The sequence below is a fragment of the Phyllopteryx taeniolatus genome, chromosome 10 (assembly GCF_024500385.1).
Source record: "Phyllopteryx taeniolatus isolate TA_2022b chromosome 10, UOR_Ptae_1.2, whole genome shotgun sequence".
Taxonomy (NCBI): Eukaryota; Metazoa; Chordata; class Actinopteri; order Syngnathiformes; family Syngnathidae; genus Phyllopteryx; species Phyllopteryx taeniolatus.
The window spans coordinates 5,293,204-5,312,226 of NC_084511.1; the positions used below are offsets into that span (position 1 = coordinate 5,293,204).

At 38.9% G+C, this 19,023-nt stretch overlaps 1 protein-coding gene across 4 annotated transcripts in view; it reads left to right on the forward strand.

Annotated features, from left to right (window-relative positions):
* Positions 1 to 19,023, forward strand: part of syvn1 (synovial apoptosis inhibitor 1, synoviolin) — a 28,100-nt gene that overhangs the window by 397 nt on the left and 8,680 nt on the right. Inside the window, exons 1-9 of one of the 4 annotated variants that reach the window (XM_061786759.1) lie at positions 22 to 421; positions 786 to 937; positions 1,036 to 1,128; positions 6,779 to 6,931; positions 11,374 to 11,422; positions 11,659 to 11,762; positions 11,861 to 11,987; positions 12,062 to 12,161; positions 18,211 to 18,276. In XM_061786759.1, coding sequence (XP_061642743.1) covers positions 367 to 421; positions 786 to 937; positions 1,036 to 1,128; positions 6,779 to 6,931; positions 11,374 to 11,422; positions 11,659 to 11,762; positions 11,861 to 11,987; positions 12,062 to 12,161; positions 18,211 to 18,276 — 899 coding nt within the window. In that variant the 5' untranslated portion in view covers positions 22 to 366. Of the gene's footprint in view, positions 1 to 21; positions 422 to 785; positions 938 to 1,035; positions 1,129 to 6,778; positions 6,932 to 11,373; positions 11,423 to 11,658; positions 11,763 to 11,860; positions 11,988 to 12,061; positions 12,162 to 18,210; positions 18,277 to 19,023 lie in introns of those variants that run through there. The other 3 variants (XM_061786755.1, XM_061786757.1, XM_061786758.1) reach the window with 3 other exon arrangements.

Consider the following 19,023-nt stretch of genomic DNA (forward strand, 5'->3'; position numbering starts at 1 on the left):
ACAAGAGCACTGACAACTGGAATGCTGCCGGCTAAGCTAGCTGCTGTTAGCTGACATTAGCTAACCATCTAATGAACTACCTGCCGTTCGCCACGAACTTTATGCATTTCTTGCATTTCTTTATGGGATAAATTAACCTTGCCAAACAATTGATCGTTTGATACTTTGCCGTCGCTTTTTGTTCGCTATTACTTTACAGCCGTATACCTGTCTCATCTTTAGCAAGCTTTGAAGACGACCCAATTTGAGCGAAAAATATCTTGGCCAAATTAAGTAAAAGACCGTAACTCCAGATTTTAGTCAAATTAAGTCGTGTATGTATGTCTTTTATCGTTGTCAGCGTTGTTTAGAGCTGTGAGGTGAAGCATGAGTAAAGGGACATATGATAATAACGTTTTACGTGGGAGAAAGTGTGATCAAGGTTCGTAATTACGTAAAATTATTTTATTTATTTTTTATTAGTTTCAGGGATTATTACATGGTCTCATTAGCTAATCAGCAAGACAAGGAAAAACTTTCTAGGGTGTGTATACCATTGAAAAACGCATCTGGTGGCTCAAATTTTATATTACGAATTTGCTTGTGCGGTCCGATATAAAGTAACTGGAAGTTGAATACAATTATAATTATTTTAGCAGAACATAACTGGTAGTAATACAAGCCTCCCTTGAGAATATTACTCGAGAATGAAAAAAGGGCTAATGTCGGCCGATGAAATCAGCCAGCCGATTAATCAGTCAGATCCTAATAAAAATGAAAAGATCACTATTCCCCTTCCTCTACAGAAGCTGCAGTTCAGTCCAACATGGCGCGAGCAACCTTGGTGACCGTCACCAGTCTGGCATTGACTGGTGCTGTGGTGGTGCACGCTTACCTCCTCAAACACCAGTTTTACCCAACTGTAGTCTACCTCACCAAGAGCAGCCCCAGCATGGCGGTAAGGTGGTGCACAACTAAAATTAAAGTTAATTTGTTGGTGTTTTAATGAATCGCCAACTCATCAAGCACTGACACTTTTTTTTTGTGTTGCTGTAGGTCTTGTACATTCAGGCCTTTGTATTGGTGTTTCTTCTGGGAAAGTTCATGCGGAAAGTGTTTTTTGGACAGCTAAGGGCTGCAGAAATGGAGGTAGTTTGGATGTAAAGTACAGACTAATTCCAATGAAGTTAGGGTGTTGTTTAAAATGTAAATAAAAACATAATACAATGATTTGCAAATCCTGTTCCGCCTACAATAAAATGCATCGAATTGAATTCAATTGACCACTAGTGAGGATAAGCGGTACAGAAAATGGATGGATGGCCTACACATGTACTACAAAAACAAGATATTTACTGTTCCAACTGATAAACTTTTTGTTGTTGTTACAAATATTTACTCATTTTGAAATTAATGCCTTGCAACACGTTCCAAGAAAGCTGAGACGGGCATGTTTACTTCTGTGTTACATCACCTTTCCTTTTAACAATACTCAAAAGGTGTTTGGGAACTGAGGAAAGTACTTGCTGAAGCTTTGTAGGTGGAATTCATAACTATTCTCGCTTGATGTACAACTTCTGTTGCTCAGCAGCCCGGGGTTTCCATTGTGGTGTTTTGCACTTCATAATGCGCCACATATCTTCAATAGGAGATCGGTCAGGCCAGTCTAGTACTCACACTCTTTTACTATAAAGCCACAGTGTTGTAACACGTCCAGAATGTGGCTTGGCATTGTCTTGGTGAAATAAGCAGGGATGACCCTGAAAAAGACATTGCTTGATTGGGAGCATATGTTGCTCCAAACCCTGTATTTACCTTTTAGCATTAGTGGTGCCTTCACAGATGTGCAAGTTACCCATGCCATGGGCACGAAGATACCCCCATACCATCAAAGATGCTGGCTTTTGAGATTTGCGCTGATAACAATCCAGATGCTGCTTTTCCTGTTTGGCCCGGAAGACGTGACGTTCATGATTTCAAAAATAATTTGAAATGTGGACTCGTCAGACCACTGCACAGTTTTCCACTTTGCGTCAGTCCATCTCAAATGAGCTTGTGCCCAGAGAAGCCAGCAGCATTTCTGGGTGTTGTTGATGTATGGCTTTCGCTTTGCATGGTAGAGTTTTAAGTTGCATTTGTAGATGTTGCAACGAACTGTGTTAACTGACAACTGTTTTATGAAGTGTTCCTTAGCCCACGTGGCAATATCCTTTACACAATGATGCCAGTGTTTAGTGCTGTACTCCCTGAGGGATTGAAGGTCACAGGCATTCAATGTTGGTTTTCAGTATTGTTGCTTACGTGCAGAGATTTGTCCAAATTCTCAGAATCTTTTGATGTTATTATGGACAGTAGATCATGAAATTAATACATTCCCTGCAATTGCACATTGAGAAACATTGTTCTTAAACTGTTGGACTATTTCCCCAAGCAGTTGTGCACCTTGCCCCATCCTTTCTTGTGAACATCTGAGCCTTTTGAGGATGCTGCTTTTATACCCAATCATGACACTTGCCTGTTTCCAACTAACCTGTTCAGATGTGCAATGTTCCAAACAGATGTTTTTGAGCTTTCCTCACCTTTCCCAGTCTTTTGTTGTCGCTGTCCCAGCTTTTTTGGAATGTTCAAGACTTAAAATTAAAAACTGGAGAATATTTGCAAAAACACCCCAGTGCGTTCATCAGTGTTGAATATTAAATAGCTTTTCTTTGTAGTGTATCCTGTTCAAAGAATTTGCAAATCATCCTGTTTTATTTACATTTTACACAATTTGGCAACTTCATTAGAATTGGGGTTTGTACATAGTTTTATGTACATTCCCTTCAAAAAGTATTGGAATGGCAAGGTCAGTTCCTTTGTTTTTGTTGTATACTGAAGACATTTAGGTTTCTGATCAAAAGATGAATATGAGACAAAGGTTCAGAACTCCAACTTTCATGGTGGAGGTATTGTCATGGCTTGGGCTTGCATGGCTGCTTCTGGAACGGTCTCACTTGTCTAAATTGATGATGTAACTCATGATGGTAGCAGCAGAATGAATTCTGAAGTCTACAAAACCATTTTGTCTGGCAATTTACAGAAAAATGCATCCAAACTAATCGGGGAAGCATCATCGTGCAACAAGATAATGACCCAAAACACACTGCCAAAACAACAAAGGCCTTCATCAGGGGGAAAAAGTGAAAGGTCTTAGACTGGCCAAGTCAATCACCGGACCTTAATCCAATAGAGCATGCATTTTACCTCCTGAAGAGGAGACTGAAAGGAGAAGCCCCCGCAAACGAACAAGAACTGAAAGAGGCTTCAGTAAAGCCTTGGAAAAGCATTTCAAATGAAGAGTGCAACAGTCTGGTGAAATCAGTGGGTCAGATGCTTGATGCAGTTATTGCAAGTAAGGGATATGCCACTAAATATTAAATCTTATTCAAAAGTTAATTTAATCATGTCAGTTCCAATAGGTTTGCTCACCTAAAAAGTGGGTGGCTTCAAACAAAAGGTGCTCTGTCTTGTTGTTTAACACATCTCGATGTACAACCCCAATTCCAATGAAGTTGGGACGTTGTGTTAAACATAAATACAAATAGAATACAATGATTTGTGAATCATGTTCAACTTATATTTAGTTGAATACACTACAAAGACAAAATATTTAATGTTCAAACTGATAAACTTTGTTTTTAGCAAATAATCATTAGCTTAGAATTTTATGGCTGCAACACGTTCCAAAAAAGCTGGGACAGGGTTATGTTTACCACTGTGTTACATCACCTTTTCTTTTAACAACATTCAATAAACGTTTGGGAACTGAGGACACTAATTGTTGAAGCTTTGTAGGTGGAATTATTTCCCATTCTTGCTTGATGTACAGCTTCAGCTCTTCAACAGTCCGGGGTCTCCGTTGTCGTATTTTACGCTTCATAATGTGCCACCCATTTTCAATGGGAGACAGGTCTGGACTGCAGGCAGGCCAGTCTAGTACCCGCACTCTTTTACTACGAAGCCACGCTGTTGTAACACGTGCAGAATGTGGTTTGGCATTGTCTTGCTGAAATAAGCAGGGGCGTCCATGAAAAAGACGTTGCTTGGATGGCAGCATATGTTTCTCCAAAACCTGTATGTACCTTTCAGCATTAATGGTGCCTTCACAGATGTGTAAGTTACCCATGCCATCACAGATGCTGGCGTTTGAACTCTGCGTCCATCACAGTCCGGATGGTTCTTTCCTCTTTGGCCCGGAGGACACGATGTCCACAATTTCCCAAAACAATTTGAAATGTGGACTTGTTGGACTACAGAACACTTTTCCACTTTTCATCAGTCCATCTTAGATGAGCTCGGGGCCCAGAGAAGCCAGTGGCGTTTCTGGGTGTTGTTGATAAATGGCTTTTGCTTTGCATAGTAGAGTTTCAAGTTGCACTTACGGCTGTAGCGCTGAAATGTATTTACTGACATTGGTTTTCTGAAGTGTTCCTGAGCCCATGTGGCGATATCCTTTACACATTGTCGGTTTTTGATGCAGTGCCGCCTGAGGGATCGAAGGTCAGGTGCATTCAATGTTGGTTTTCGGCCTTGCTGCTTACATGGAGTGATTTCTCCAGATTCTCTGAACCTTTTGATGATATTATGGACCGTAGATGATGAAATCCCTGAATTCCTTGCAATTGTACGTTGGGGAACATTGTCCTTAAACTGTTAAGACTATTTTCCCACGCACTTGTTCACAAAGAGGAAAATCTCGCTCCATCTTTGCTTGTGAATGAGTGAGCAATTTAGGGAAGCTCCTTTTATACCCAATCATGGCAACCACCTGTTCCCAATTAGCCTATTCACCTGTGGGATGTTCCAAACAGGTGTTTGATGAGCATTCCTGAACTTTTTCAGTCTTTTTTGCCACCTGTCCCAGCTTTTTTGGAACGTGTTACAGCCATAAAATTCTAAGTTAATGATTATTTGCTTAAAACAACAAAGTTTATCACTTTGGACATTAAATATCTTGTCTTTGTAGTGTATTCAATTAAATATAGGTTGAACATGATTTGCAAATCATTGTATTCTGTTTTTATTTGTTTAACACAACGTCCCAACTTCATTGGAATTGGGGTTGTAAATACCATGAAATAAAAGCTGGAGTTCTGAACTCTCTCATATTCATCTGAATCCCAAATGTCTTCAGCATTCAACAAAAACAAAGGAATTGACCTGGCTGTTCCAATACTTTTGGAGGGAATTGTATAGAGCGTTATTGTGGATAACTACGATAGATATAAAAACTCTACAAACACCTGTTCAAATGCCAGGTTTTTGTTAACAAATGAGGCCAATATAAATCATTTAAAAAATCCACATCAACTGCGGTAATGTTGTTGCACAAGTGTGCACACTGTTATCTCTGGCAGTGTGCCTGTTCAGATTTAACCAATCACATTCAAACTCATGTTAAATGGGAGTCATCCCACACCTCCCACCATTTAAAATGCCTTTGATTCACCCCAGATAAAATTCAAATGTTGTAGTTGTCTTTTCCTGATATTTTTTTTTGTCCGCATGTTACAGCATAAGCCATGGTCTGCAGAGCGCCTCCACAGCATCAGAGGGATCTCATTGTTCAAAAATATCAGTCAGAATTATGCTATAACATAATTTCTCAAAAATTAAATATACCATGGAACACAACGGCGACAATAATCACCACATTATCTCAGTTGTTTATTTGAGTTCTACTAGTTATAGCAGGGATGTAGACTAACTTTTTGCATTGTGCTAGATATGGCCCCAAGGCCAACTGGTGCACCAAAGTTTTTGGGTGCACCAGCATAAAAGTTAGGTGCACCCACATTTTCGACCCCATCGCATTCAACACCGTTTTCTTAGCAGGTCAAGACTAAAGAAGAAAAATAGATGCCCATCTTTTTAGGCAGTATTGACTCGTAATATATTAACTAACAGTCTGGTCAAGTTTGTTTATTTGAAGCACAGTTTGACAACACAGGTAACTTACAGAAAAGTGTTGGTGCTTAAAGTCCTCCATGTCAGAGTGTTGATTAGGACTTTTGGATGAATCAGGCCTTAACTTAACATTCTCCATAAAGAAGTTGTCATTCTTTTCATCTTATCATCTGAGCCTATTTCCACTGACCTTGGCCTGTCACTATGATATTTTTAGGATGGTGTATTTTCCCAGCAACTATCACAATCAACAATACTATCGTTGATTTTGTGTTTTTATGCCGCTGATATATTTTAGCATAATAATTCAAATATAGCCTTTTTATGAGCAATTACAAGATTTCTTAGAACAGCGAGTATTATGATACTGTATATGTGAGCATGCGCCATATACGCTGTCACGTTGCAAGCTGATGGTAAAACGGGAAATGTCCCACAGTGTGTTTTGTTCCCAGCTGGAGAAATTGGGTGGGATGGTTCATTTAAATGGATTTTGTCACTTAGAGGTTTATGCTGTGTTCTCAGTTTTTGTTGCGACTTCATACAAATTCAACATACCAGCTTGTTCGTGTTAGCTGGATCGCCGCATTCATCTGGCATCCTCTTTTCTTTTTTTTTTTTTTCTTCGGCGCACCATTCAGAAATTAGTGTGCATGTGTGACCAAATTAGTCACACTATTGAGCCCTGTGTAGGTCATATTAATGGTTTATAAAAAATAAAAAAAAAGTTTGGAAATGATTTATCTTGGTCTCATGTTTTTATATCACAAAAAGCTGATGTTTGAACAGGGGTGTGTAGAAATTTTGTATCCACTATATGTATCACGTGACATGCCTTACTCTCTCCCATCAGCATCTCATTGAACGTTCGTGGTACGCAGTGACCGAGACGTGCCTGGCCTTCACTGTCTTCAGGGATGACTTCTCCCCACGCTTTGTTGCCCTCTTCACACTTCTGGTCTTCCTTAAGTGCTTCCACTGGTTGGCTGAGGACCGAGTGGATTTTGTAAGTGATCACAGATAAGTCTTTCTATCTTGTCCACATTATAGAGTGTGGCTGAGGTTTCTTCATTGTTCTGTTTCAAACTACCATATTTACTCATATAGCGGTTGGAAAAAGAATGTGAACTCTTTGGCATTTGTTAAATTTCTTCATAAATTCGTCATAAAATGTGATCTGATCTAAATCACAAGAATAAGCGAACAGTCTGCTTAAACTAATACCACACAAACAATTGTGTTTTATTTATTTAAAATAACATATTAACAGGATCGGGAGGAAAAAATAAGTCAATCTCAAAGCTATGGATTTTTCAAGAGCTAATCAGAGTCAAGTGTCAGCCAACCTGGTGTCCAATAAATGAGACAAGATTGGTGGCATGGCTTACAGCTGCTCTGCCCACTAGAAAACACACACCAGGTTAGAATTGTCTCCTGTCCATTAGGGCTGGCACTATTGGATCTTTTTAGAATCCATTATCCTATAGATATTTCCTCGATTAACCAAGTTGCTCAGTATTTAGTAGAAGCACCCTTTTGAGCTAATACAGCCATGAGTCTTTTTGGGAATGATGCAACAAGTTTTTCATACCTAGATTTGGGGATCCTCTGCCATTCCTCTTTGCAAATCCTCTTCAATTCTGTCAGGTTGGATGGTGAATGTTGGTGGATAGCCATTTTCAGGTCTCTCCAGAGATGGTCAATTGGGTTTAAGTCAGGGCTCTGGCTGGGCCATTCAAGAACAGTCACGGAGTTGTTCTGAAGCCACTCCTTTGTTATTTTAGCTGTGTGCTTAGGTTCAATGTCTTGTTGGAAGGTGAACCTTCGGCCCAGTTTGTGGTCCTGAGCACTCTGGAGAAGATTTTCGTCCAGGTTATCCCTGTAGTTGGCCGCATTCATCTTTCCTTCGATTGCAAACAGTCGTCCTGTCCCTGCATCTGAAAAATAACCCCACAGCATGATGCTGCCACCACCATGCTTCACTGTTGGGACTGTATTGGACAAGTGATAAGCAGTGCCTTGTTTTCTCTACACATACCGCTTAGAATTAAGGCCAAAACATTTTGTCTTCGTCTCATCAGACTAGAGAATCTTATTTATCACCATCTTGGAGTCCTTCAGGTGTTTTTTTAGCAAACTCCATGCAGGCTTTCTTGAGTCTTGCACTGAGGAGAGGCTTTATACCGTCTGTCCACTCTGGTATAAAGCCCCGACTGGTGGAGGGCTGCAGTGATAGTTGACTTTCTCAAACTTTCTCCCATCTCCCGACTGCATCTCTGATCTTTGGGTTCTTCTTTACCTCTCTCACCAAGGCTCTTCTCTCCCGATTGCTCAGTTTGGCCGGACAGCCAGCTCTAGGAAAGGTTCTGGTCGTCCCAAACGTCTTCCATTTAAGGATTATGGAGGCCACTGTGCTCTTAGGAACCTTCTTGTGCAGCAGAAATATTTTTGTAATCTTGGCCAGATGTGTGCTTTGCAACAAATTCTGTCTCTGAGCTCTTCAGGCAGTTCCTTTGACCTCATGATTCTCATTTGCTCTGACATGGACTGTGAGCTGTAAGGTATTATATAGACAGGTGTGTGGCTTTCCTAATCAAAGCCAATCAGTATAATCAAACACAGCTGGATTCCAATGAAGGTGGAGAGCCATCTCAAGGATGATCACAAGAAATGGACAGCACCTGACTTAAATATGAGTGTCATAGCAAAGGGTCTGAATACCTATGGCTGTGTGATATTTCAGTTTCTATTTTTTAATAAATCTGCAAAACTTTCAACAATTCCGTTTTTTTCTGTCAACATGGGGTGCTGTGTGTACATTGGAAAAAAATGAACTTAAATGATTTTAGCAAATGGCTGCAATATAACAGTGAAAAATTTAAGGGGGTCTGAATACTTTCTGTACCCACTGTATGTACAGTATACAGTATCACTATTGTAAGAGATGTTGCCATTGAACATGTTGACAAAGCAGTGTTTAAAGAGAGGCTACAGACTTTTGAAAAGTAGTACAAATCTTGAATCAAAACAGGTTACTTTGATTTACTTCTAGTGCTGTTATTAATGTTGCTATACTTTGCGCTTTTTCGTAACCAACTGGAAACTTGATTGCAGTATATTGCCTGTTAAGGCATTAATGTGTGTAATCTGTTAATTTGTGCCAAATTCTTAATATTTGTTCAAGTCCAATTATTGTGAACAGAGCCTGCGTTTGTTATATTTATTTTTTATCTAAAATATTTTATTGTTCTACATTACATTGCCAATGTTCATTGTATTCTTTGTTAATTGTTCTTCAAAAGCATGTACTAGTATTATTATGCTCTAATATCACTATCAGTGATATTAGAACATCGATACTATCGTTTGTCGTGATAGTTTTTGGGAAAATATTGTCCTAAAAAATTTTATAAAAAAACTAAATGCATATATTGAGAGAGAAAAATAGATAACACAAAAATGTTGTACAAATAGTATAAAAAATAGAGTAACAACTGTCATAAAAATCTACAATATAGCGGGACAGCAGAGCAAGAACCATGATATAGTGGAGAATTACTGTATCTGTATTCTGTGATGATAAGTTGCAGGGGCTCATTTTTCCAGGGCTGGGACTCACTGTTTCCAGTCATGTGCATACTGGGACCTGTCTTTCATCTGTTTTACAACCCCAATTCCAATGAAGTTGGGACGTTGTGGTAGATGTAAATAAAAACAGAATACAGTGATTTGCAAATCATGTTCAACCGATATTTAATGTTCAAACTGATAAACTTTATTGTTTTTAGTAAATAATCATTAACTTAAAATTTTATGGCAGCAACACGTTCCAAAAAGGCTGGGACAGGTGGCAAAAAATACTGAGAAAGTTGAGGAATGCTCATCAAACACCTGTTTGGAACATCTCGCAGGTGAACAGGCTAATTGGAAACAGGCTGGTGCCATGATTGGGTATAAAAGGAGCTTCTCTGAATTGCTCAGTCATTCAGAAGCAAAGATGGGGTGATGTTCACCTCTTTGTGAACAAGTGCGTGAGAAAATAGTAGAACAGTTTAAGGACAATGTTCCTCAATGTACAATTGCAAGGAATTTAGGGATTTCATCATCTACGGTCCATAATATCATCAAAAGGTTCAGAGAATCTGGAGAAATCACTGCAGGCAAGGCAGAAAAACCAACATTGAATGCCTGTGACCTTCGATCCCTCAGGCGGCACTGCGTCAAAAACTGACATCAATGTGTAAAGGATATCACCACATGGGCTCAGGAACACTTCAGAAAACCAATGTCAAAATACAGTTCGGCGCTACATCCGTAAGTGCAACTTAAAACTCTACTATGCAAAGCAAAAGCCATTTATCAACAACACCCAGAAACGCTGCTGGCTTCTCTGGGCTGAGCTCATCTAAGATGGACTGATGAAAAGTGGAAAAGTGTTCTGTCGTCCGAGGAGTCTTCGTGCCAATGGCATGGGTAACTTACACATCTGTGAAGGCACCATTAATGCTGAAAGGTACATACAGGTTTTGGAGAAACATGCTGCCATCCAAGCAACATCTTTTTCATGGACGCCCCTGCTTATTTCAGCAAGACAATGCCAAAGCACATTCTGCACGTATTACAACAGCGTGGCTTCGTAGTAAAAGAATCCGGGTACTAGATTGGCATGCCTGCAGTCCAGACCTGTCTCCCATTGAAAATGTGTGGCGCATTATGAAGCGTAAAATACGACAACGGAGACCCCGGACTGTTGAACAGCTGAAGCTGTACCTCAAGCAAGAATGGGAAAGAATTCCACCTACAAAGCTTCAACAATTAGTGTCCTCAGTTCTCAAACATTTATTGAATGTTGTTAAAAGAAAAGTTGATGTAACACAGTGGTAAACATGACCCTTTCCTCGCTTTTTGGAAAATGTTGCAGCCATAAAATTACGAGTTAATGATTATTTGCTAAAAACAATCAAGTTGATCACTTTTAACATTAAATATCTTGTCTTTGTAGTGTATTCAATTAAATATAGGTTGAACATGATTTGCAAATAATTTTATTCTGTTTTTATTTATGTTTAACACAATGTCCCAACTTCATTGGAATTGGGGTTGTAGATATAAATACCATGAACTAAAACCTGGAATTCTGAACTTTTGTCCCGTATTCATCTTTTGATCTGAAACCCAAATGTCTTCAGTCTACAACAAAAACAAAGGAATTGACCTTGCCGTTCCAATACTTTTGGAGGGGTCTCGTTATGCGGCATTTGTTCATTTGGACAACCACCCTGGCAAATGAACCATGCTGTCGAATTGAGCGGAGGCCGCTAATAGAGGAAATAGGGTAAAAATATATTGTACTTGTATTGAATACTTACAGCAAATGGAATATAGAACTACCCGTGTTTCATAAATTATGTATATATTTTTATTTTCTCTCTGTTCAATCTCTTTCAGATGGAGCGAAGTCCAAACATATCCTGTCTTTTTCACTTTAGAGTCTTATGTAAGTACACACACTATGAGCCAAGAGATGCTTTTAAAATTTTTATGTTGGCTTCGTTTAGTTATTTTCACTTCTCTTTCTTTGCTCCACTGAAATAAAACTTTATGCAAATGTTCAGGTGCTCTAAGTCAGCAGTGTAGTTTTCCACACCTACACTATACTTAATATATTTCACTGTCAAGTTGCTGTTGCATGGATATTTTGGAAATTTGATTCTGGTTTCCTATGTTCTCCAGCATTGATGGGGCTGTTGGGAGTGTTGGACTTTCTGTTTGTTTACCATGCCTGTCAAAGTATTATCAACCGAGGAGCCTCTGTCCAACTTGTTTTTGGCTTTGAGGTTTGTCACGTTAGAATCACTAAATAAAATTTAAATATGATGTGCTTTCTAATTTACGCCACATATTCCTAAATTGTTTTCTCTTATGTGCACTCCAGTATGCCATCCTGTTAACCATGGTATTGACAGTGTTCATCAAGTACGTCCTGCACACTGTTGATTTGCAAAGTGACAATCCTTGGGACAACAAGGCTGTCTTTATGCTCTATACTGAGCTCTTCACTGGTAATTGTGTGCTTCTTGCATACTTAAAAAGTCTATGTATTTTGTAATAATAGTCGTATATTTTTATGTTTCAGGTTTCATCAAAGTTCTCCTGTACATTGCCTTTATGACTATTATGATGAAGGTTCACACTTTCCCCCTGTTTGCCATTCGGCCAATGTATCTGGCTATGAGGTAAGGAGTCTTACATATATTCTAATATACTAGGGGTGGAACAGTTCACAAAATCCACGGTTCGGTTTGTATCTCTGTTTAGTGGTCACAGTTTTTTGCACCGTTCGGTCCACGTTGACTCTGAGGAAGAGGTGTGTAGAGTAGCCAAATATTGTACTCAAGTAAGAGTACTGTTCCTTTAAAATAATATTACTCAAGTAAAAGTAAAAAGTAGTCATCAAAATAATTACTTGAGGAAGAGTAAGAAAGTACTCGGTGAAAAAGCTACTCGAGTACTGAGTAACTTCTGATTTGTTTTTGTTTAAATCAGATCATGAACGTCAAATAAAATAAAAACATAACTAAATAAAATATGCATGTGTACATTCAGATGTTGCTGAACAATATCACATAATCTAAAACATAATGAACATATCTATATAATAGCAAATGATGAATAAAATCTTTATTTAAAAAAATAATAAAAATAATAAGGTAAATTCAGCTCCAAGAAATGGTCTTGTACTATTTTGTTTCCACTTGTTAAACAGCACAATAGGTGCACTGGTCAGAGATTACAAAAGCAAGAACAAGGCTGCAGTAGATATAAAAAGTCTACACACCCCTGTTCAAATGCCAGGTTTTTGTGATGTAAAAGAATTTAGACCAAAATAAATAATTTTTCCACCATTAATGGAACCTATAATTTGTAAAACTCAATTTATTTATTTTTGGATCTTTTTGATAGGGGAGGTCAAAATAAACTGAAACATTTTTGTATGTGATTGACTTGGATTTGGGGTTTAACTTGCTGCCTTCTTGGCCTGGTCAGTTTTACAAAAGAGATGTTCCGTCTCAACTGGTCTTTTACCTGGTTAAATAAAGATTATATACAAAATAAATCAGGTTGCAGAAAGGTGCACCCCTTTTATAAATGGGATGCGGCTGTGTTCAGGAGTAATCAATGTCATTAAAATTCCTGTTATAAATGGGAGTGCACACACATCTGTCACCATTTCAAGTGCTCAAAAACCTCAGATGCCTCTCAAACATTTGCTTTATTAACTGCAATGGCTGAATGAAGAAGCTGTTTGGTGACCAGATTTATGGATAAAGTATAGGCTTTTTACAAGATCTGTTTTATGGTACATGCACTTCAACTGTAGTGTGTGTGTGTGTGTGTGTGCGCGCGCGTGTGTGTGCGCGCGTGTGTGCGTGGACGTGTGTGTGCGTGCACGTGCGTGTGTGTGCGTGCGTGCATGTGTGCGTGCGTGCGTGTGCGTGCGTGCGTGCGCGAGCGAATGATAGAGAGCGAGCGAGAGAGCGATTACACCACAGCAGAGATGCATGTTTTACAGTTACTTACGGCTATAAAATAAAGCTAATGTTGCCATACGCACAGCCAAAACAAAAACATCTGCAACTTACTGCAAGATATTTTCTCAAGTTTGAGATGAGTCACTGTGATTGACCCGCAAAGCCCGATTTGTCACGTCAACACAACGTGACTTTCTTTTGTCGTTTAATTGGTGAACTTGAGTCAAACAGCACTGTGGTTACTTTGGATTGGTTGTTATAAAAATAAACAACAAAAGTCTTAAAATAAATGGCGCATGCAATAATTGATAAATAAAAGAAGCGAGTGGCAAGTAGATCATTGTAGCGGAGTAAAAATACCATTTCTTTTTAACATAAATATTCAAGTAAAAGTAAAAAGTATGATGCATTAAAACTACTCTGACAAGTGCAATTTATCCAAAATGTTACTTGAGTTATTGCAACGGCGTAAATGTCCATTCCTACCCACCTCTGCTCTTAGGAAAATCAATTGTCTTGTATAGTTAACGTTAAAACTGAAAGTATATCTTCACAGCATTATTATTAATGTCTGTTATTGCGTAATTATTTAAATGATTTTTATTCATCAAAAATATATATTTGTTGTTCTGTCTATACCAGCAGCATATTGTGACAGGCGACCTCAGCTCATGCATAAATTACACTCCATCAACGTCATCTCTTCATACATGGGACATGGACACTATTCTCATCTTTTTGGCTCTAAATACCACTACAATGGATTTTAATTGAAACGAACGGGGTATGCTTCAACTGCAGACTTTCAGCTTTAATTTGATGGTATTTACATCCAAATCAAGTAAACCGTATAGGAATTAAAACAGTTTGTGAAGCCACCCACTTTTTAAGGGGGATGGCTAGCCTTGTTGTATGATAGCAACGCATATCCTCAAGTTGCTGAAGTAGGTCTGACACATCTCTCAGTAAAAAAATTAGGACTCACCAAATGTATTTACCGTTGGTTTGTTTCAACACTATTAATTTTATTTTTATTAAGTAAATATGTCCAAACTTATCTTTCCTACCCTATAATGCTGCCCCAGAGCCCTAAAAATGCTAAAAACAAATCTCTTTGGGCTGAAATTTGAGATGTTGGGAAATGTAGTTTATGTAATGTCACAACTCATTGACAGCGCTACAAACGGGCATTGTTACTACAGTGCCACCAGAAAGTATTCACACCCCTTCACTTTTTGCGATGTTACAGACTTCTTCAAAAGCTGATTTGAGGATAGTTTTCTTCTTAAAAAATCTACATAAAATATCCCATAATGACAAATTAAAACATTTTCAGACATTTGTGCAAATTTTTTTGAAAATGTAAACATTTAAAGATAATAGGTACATAAGTATTCAGACCCTTGGCTTAATATTTCGTTGAAGCACCTTTGGCAGCAATCACAGCCTCGTCTTCACGGGTATGTCTCTACGAGCTTGACACACCTGTTTTTGGACACTTTCTCCCATTCTTCTCTGCAGATTCTCTCAAAGTCAGGTTGGATGAGCAGCATCGGTTTTTAGGTCTTTCCAGAGCTGTTTGATTTGATTCAAGTCCGGGCTCTGGCTGGGCCACTCAAGGGCCTTCACAGGCTGCACCTGAAGCCAATCCTTTCTTATCTTGGGTGTGTGCTTTGGTTTATTGTCGTGTTGGAAGGTGAATTGACGCCCTAGTCTGAGTTCCAGAGCACTCTGGAGCTAGTTCTCGAAGAATTTCTCTGTATTTGGTAGCTGTCATCTTATGCTCTATGCGGATTAGTCGCCCAGTTCCTGCAGTAGAAAAACAGCCCCACAGCATGATGCTGCCACCACCATGCTTCACAGTAGGGATGGTGTTAGCCAGGTGATGAACAGTAGCTCTTCTCAAGATATGACGCTTGCAATTCAGGCCAAAATGTTCTATTTTGGTTTCATCAGACCTGAGAATTTTGTTTCTGCAGGTCAGAGAATCCTTAAGGTGCCTTTTGGCAACCTCCAAGCAGGCATCCATGTGCCTTTTAGTGAGAAGTGGCTTCCGTAGGGTTCTTTTTCACCTCTCTGACCAAGGCCCTTCTTCCCCGGTTACTCAGCTTGGTCGGACAGCCAGAACTAAAAAGGGTCCTGGTGGTTCCAAACTTCTTCCATTTCCGAATAATCGAGACCACAGTGGTTTTCGGGACCTTCAATGCTGCTGAAATTATTTTGTATCCTTTCCCAGATTTGTGTCTTGGAACAATCCGGTCTCGGAGGTCTGCAGACAATTCCTTAGACTTAATTCCTGTTTTCTGCTCTGCTATGCACCTCCAACTATGAGACCTTATATAGGCAGGTGTGTGCCATTCCAAATGATGTTCAATCAACTGATTGTGTCTTGACACAATCCGGTCTCGGAGGTCTGCAGACAATTTCTTAGACTTAATTCCTGGTTTCTGCTCTGCTATGCACCGCCAACTATGAGACCTTATATAGACAGGTGTGTGTTATTCCTAATGATGTTCAATCAACTGAATTTACCACAGGTGGACTCCATTCAAGTTGTAGAACCATCTCAAGGATGATCAGTGAAAATCACATGTACCTGAGCTTAAGTTTGAGTGTCATAGCAAAGGGTGTGACTACTTATATACCCATTATGTTTGAATGTTTACATTTTTTATAAATTTAAACAAATGTCTGAAAAATGCTTTTACTTTGTCACTATGGGATATTTTATGTAGATTTTTTTTAAAAAGAAAACTATCCTCAAATCAGCTTTAGAATAAGTCCAACATAGCAAAAGTGGAACACGTGAATACTTTCTGATGGCACTGTATGTTACCCAGAATTCAACACCGACTCTGGTTGGTCCAAAGGCATTAAAGGGTGTGTTAAAAAATACATTGCCGGACCGTTCGGAAAGTCAGAGCGCTGTTGGAATGTGGTGAACACACTCACTCACAAAGTAGAGTGAGCACGTCAGATTGAATTTCCGAACATGCGAGCCGCTGTTATGCTTTGCGTTAGTGCTGATGCTAACTGCTTTGACACGTCAGCAAATAATAGGGGGGCGGGGGTAGCCCGTGCTTCTGAACTGAACTGGACACATGGACTGACCCAAAACAGTTGAATTGAACCATTTGGACAGTTTTCAAAAAGTGTTCTATCCCTAGAATATACACAATTACAGTCCACCCTTTCTGTTTTTTAATTTTATTTTATTTTTAAAAAATGTAAAATTTAATTTGTTTGTTTTTTAAAACTATCCTGTTAAGCTGAATGGCCTTGCAGAATGGAAGATCTGTATGCCTTTGTGGTGGAACAGTTTTGCTGTGCAACAGGGAGTTTGAGATAAACTCTTTCTGCTTTGATAATGCTCAATTTTGATTAATACTGTAAACATGGTACAGTGGCGCATTAAGATACAAGTGACTCGACTTATGAGTGAGAGAGTTTTTTGGATGATGTTTTTGCTTTGAGTGGGAGCAAAAATTTGATATAGGGACACTGTATGGTGGAAAGTCAACTCAACTTCACAAGCAGCAGTTTGGCAGATAGAGAACAATTAATCAAAAAAGAGGCTTCAAGCTCTTTAATTCAACTCCTAGTTGAAGTTTATTGTCAAACTAAGAATAAAAGGATAATAAAAGGATTACGTGTTGTCTACTTAAAAGAAACACATAACTGCCTTTAAGTCCACGACCTTAAGGCTAATATATAATGAGAAACGCAATAGAGAGACTAACAGTCAGCTACAGTGTTAAAATGTCTGAAGCAACGGATGTTTTAAACACAGAGTGCAGCTACACATATACACAGACTATAACAATACTCACTGTCATATATTCTTTATTCTCTGCCAAAAACAACAAATATGAATGGAGTTACTGAGTCACAGTAGTTGTGAAAGTCTTCATTTGTGTCAGCATGAACGTATTATTGTATCCCAGTGGCTTAGTTACACACACCAGGAGCTGCAATTCATTTAACATAATGCACAAACAGTTTAATTCTTTATATCCATTTTCTATACCGCTTATCCTCACTAGGGTCACGGGCGTGCTGGAGCCTATCCCAGCTGACTCTTAGCGTGAGGCGGGATACACCCTGAACTGGTCGCCAGCTAATCGCAGGGCACATCAAAACAAACAACCATTCACACTTACATTCACACCTATGGACAATTTGGAATCTTCAACTAACCTACCATGCATGTTTTGGGGATATGGGAGGAAACCGGAGTACCCGGAGAAAACTCCACACAGGTGAGGCTGGATTTGAACCCCGGTCCTCAGAAATGTGATGTGCTAACCAGTTGGTCACCCTGCCGCCATTCTTTAGATCGTTTAATTGTATTACTATATGTTTTTATGAAGCACATTATTATGGAGTCCTATTTTCCTTATTAAATTTTTGGGGGAGACTGGAACGGCTTAATGCCTTTTCAATTCATTTTCAGTGGGGAAGCATTGATTGTTTTGAGTTAAAAGTGGACGGAACAAATTAAACTCATTTCTCAAGGCACCACTGTATTAATTTCACAGTATGTTCATTATTATAGTTGCCATTTTTAGTCATGTAGAACTGCCCCGAATCAAAGTGGAAGTTGTTCTGTGTTGTCCATTAGTTTAGCTAAATCAGGTAACCAAAAATACTCAAACATCTTTTAGTATGAAGGCAGTTTATTTCCACCGCTGACTTTTTTAAACATTATTTACTAGGCTTGTTTTACATATGTTTGTGTTTCTTCGCTTTTCAGACAATTTAAGAAAGCTGTAACTGATGCTATAATGTCTCGGAGAGCCATCCGCAACATGAATACACTGTAAGTAATGCCAGGCATTTCTCAATAACATATTTTTAAAAATACTCTGTAAAAGGCTGTTGATGACTTTACTTTAAATCCTTTGTGAAATGAACGCTATTATGTGCTGTTCAAAAGTTTAGTCTGAAGCATTTTTCAAATGGTAGAACAACATTAGAATAACATGATGCGCATCACGTGTGATTCCAGGAAAAGGCATACAGACCACTTGTTTGGTGGTTCAAGATCGCGTTCACAATTCATTAAGCAAACCCTACTCTCTGAGAAAACAGAACAGAGTTTATTTTAAAGTGGCACTAAACAGACCCAAAAAATTTTTTGACACACCACAGAGAAGAGTAATGTTAACAAGCCTGCCAAATTTTAATGAATAAAAAATCGCTAAACATATAAAATCAGGCTTTAATAAGGGCCACCTCTCGGCTTTCTGACACTGTGGGCCTGTCGAATGGATGCGCCAAATTGAATCAAACATACTGAGGGAGTGATAGCTTATACAATGTAAAATCACGTGAGGAGGCTCAACTTCAAAATTGAATGGTTATTGTGGACCATAATCATAAAAATAAGCACACAAGTCAACTTACCCTCATTGTTGGTGACATAATGTCACAGCCGAACATGGCACCAGACGACAGCGGCATGGTAGGAGAAAGCCCAGGTAGTTAGACAGTCGGCACTGCCCGATTCACTAGTATTAAATTACCCACAAAGCCATGTTGTCTCTGGTGAAAGTTTACAAAACTG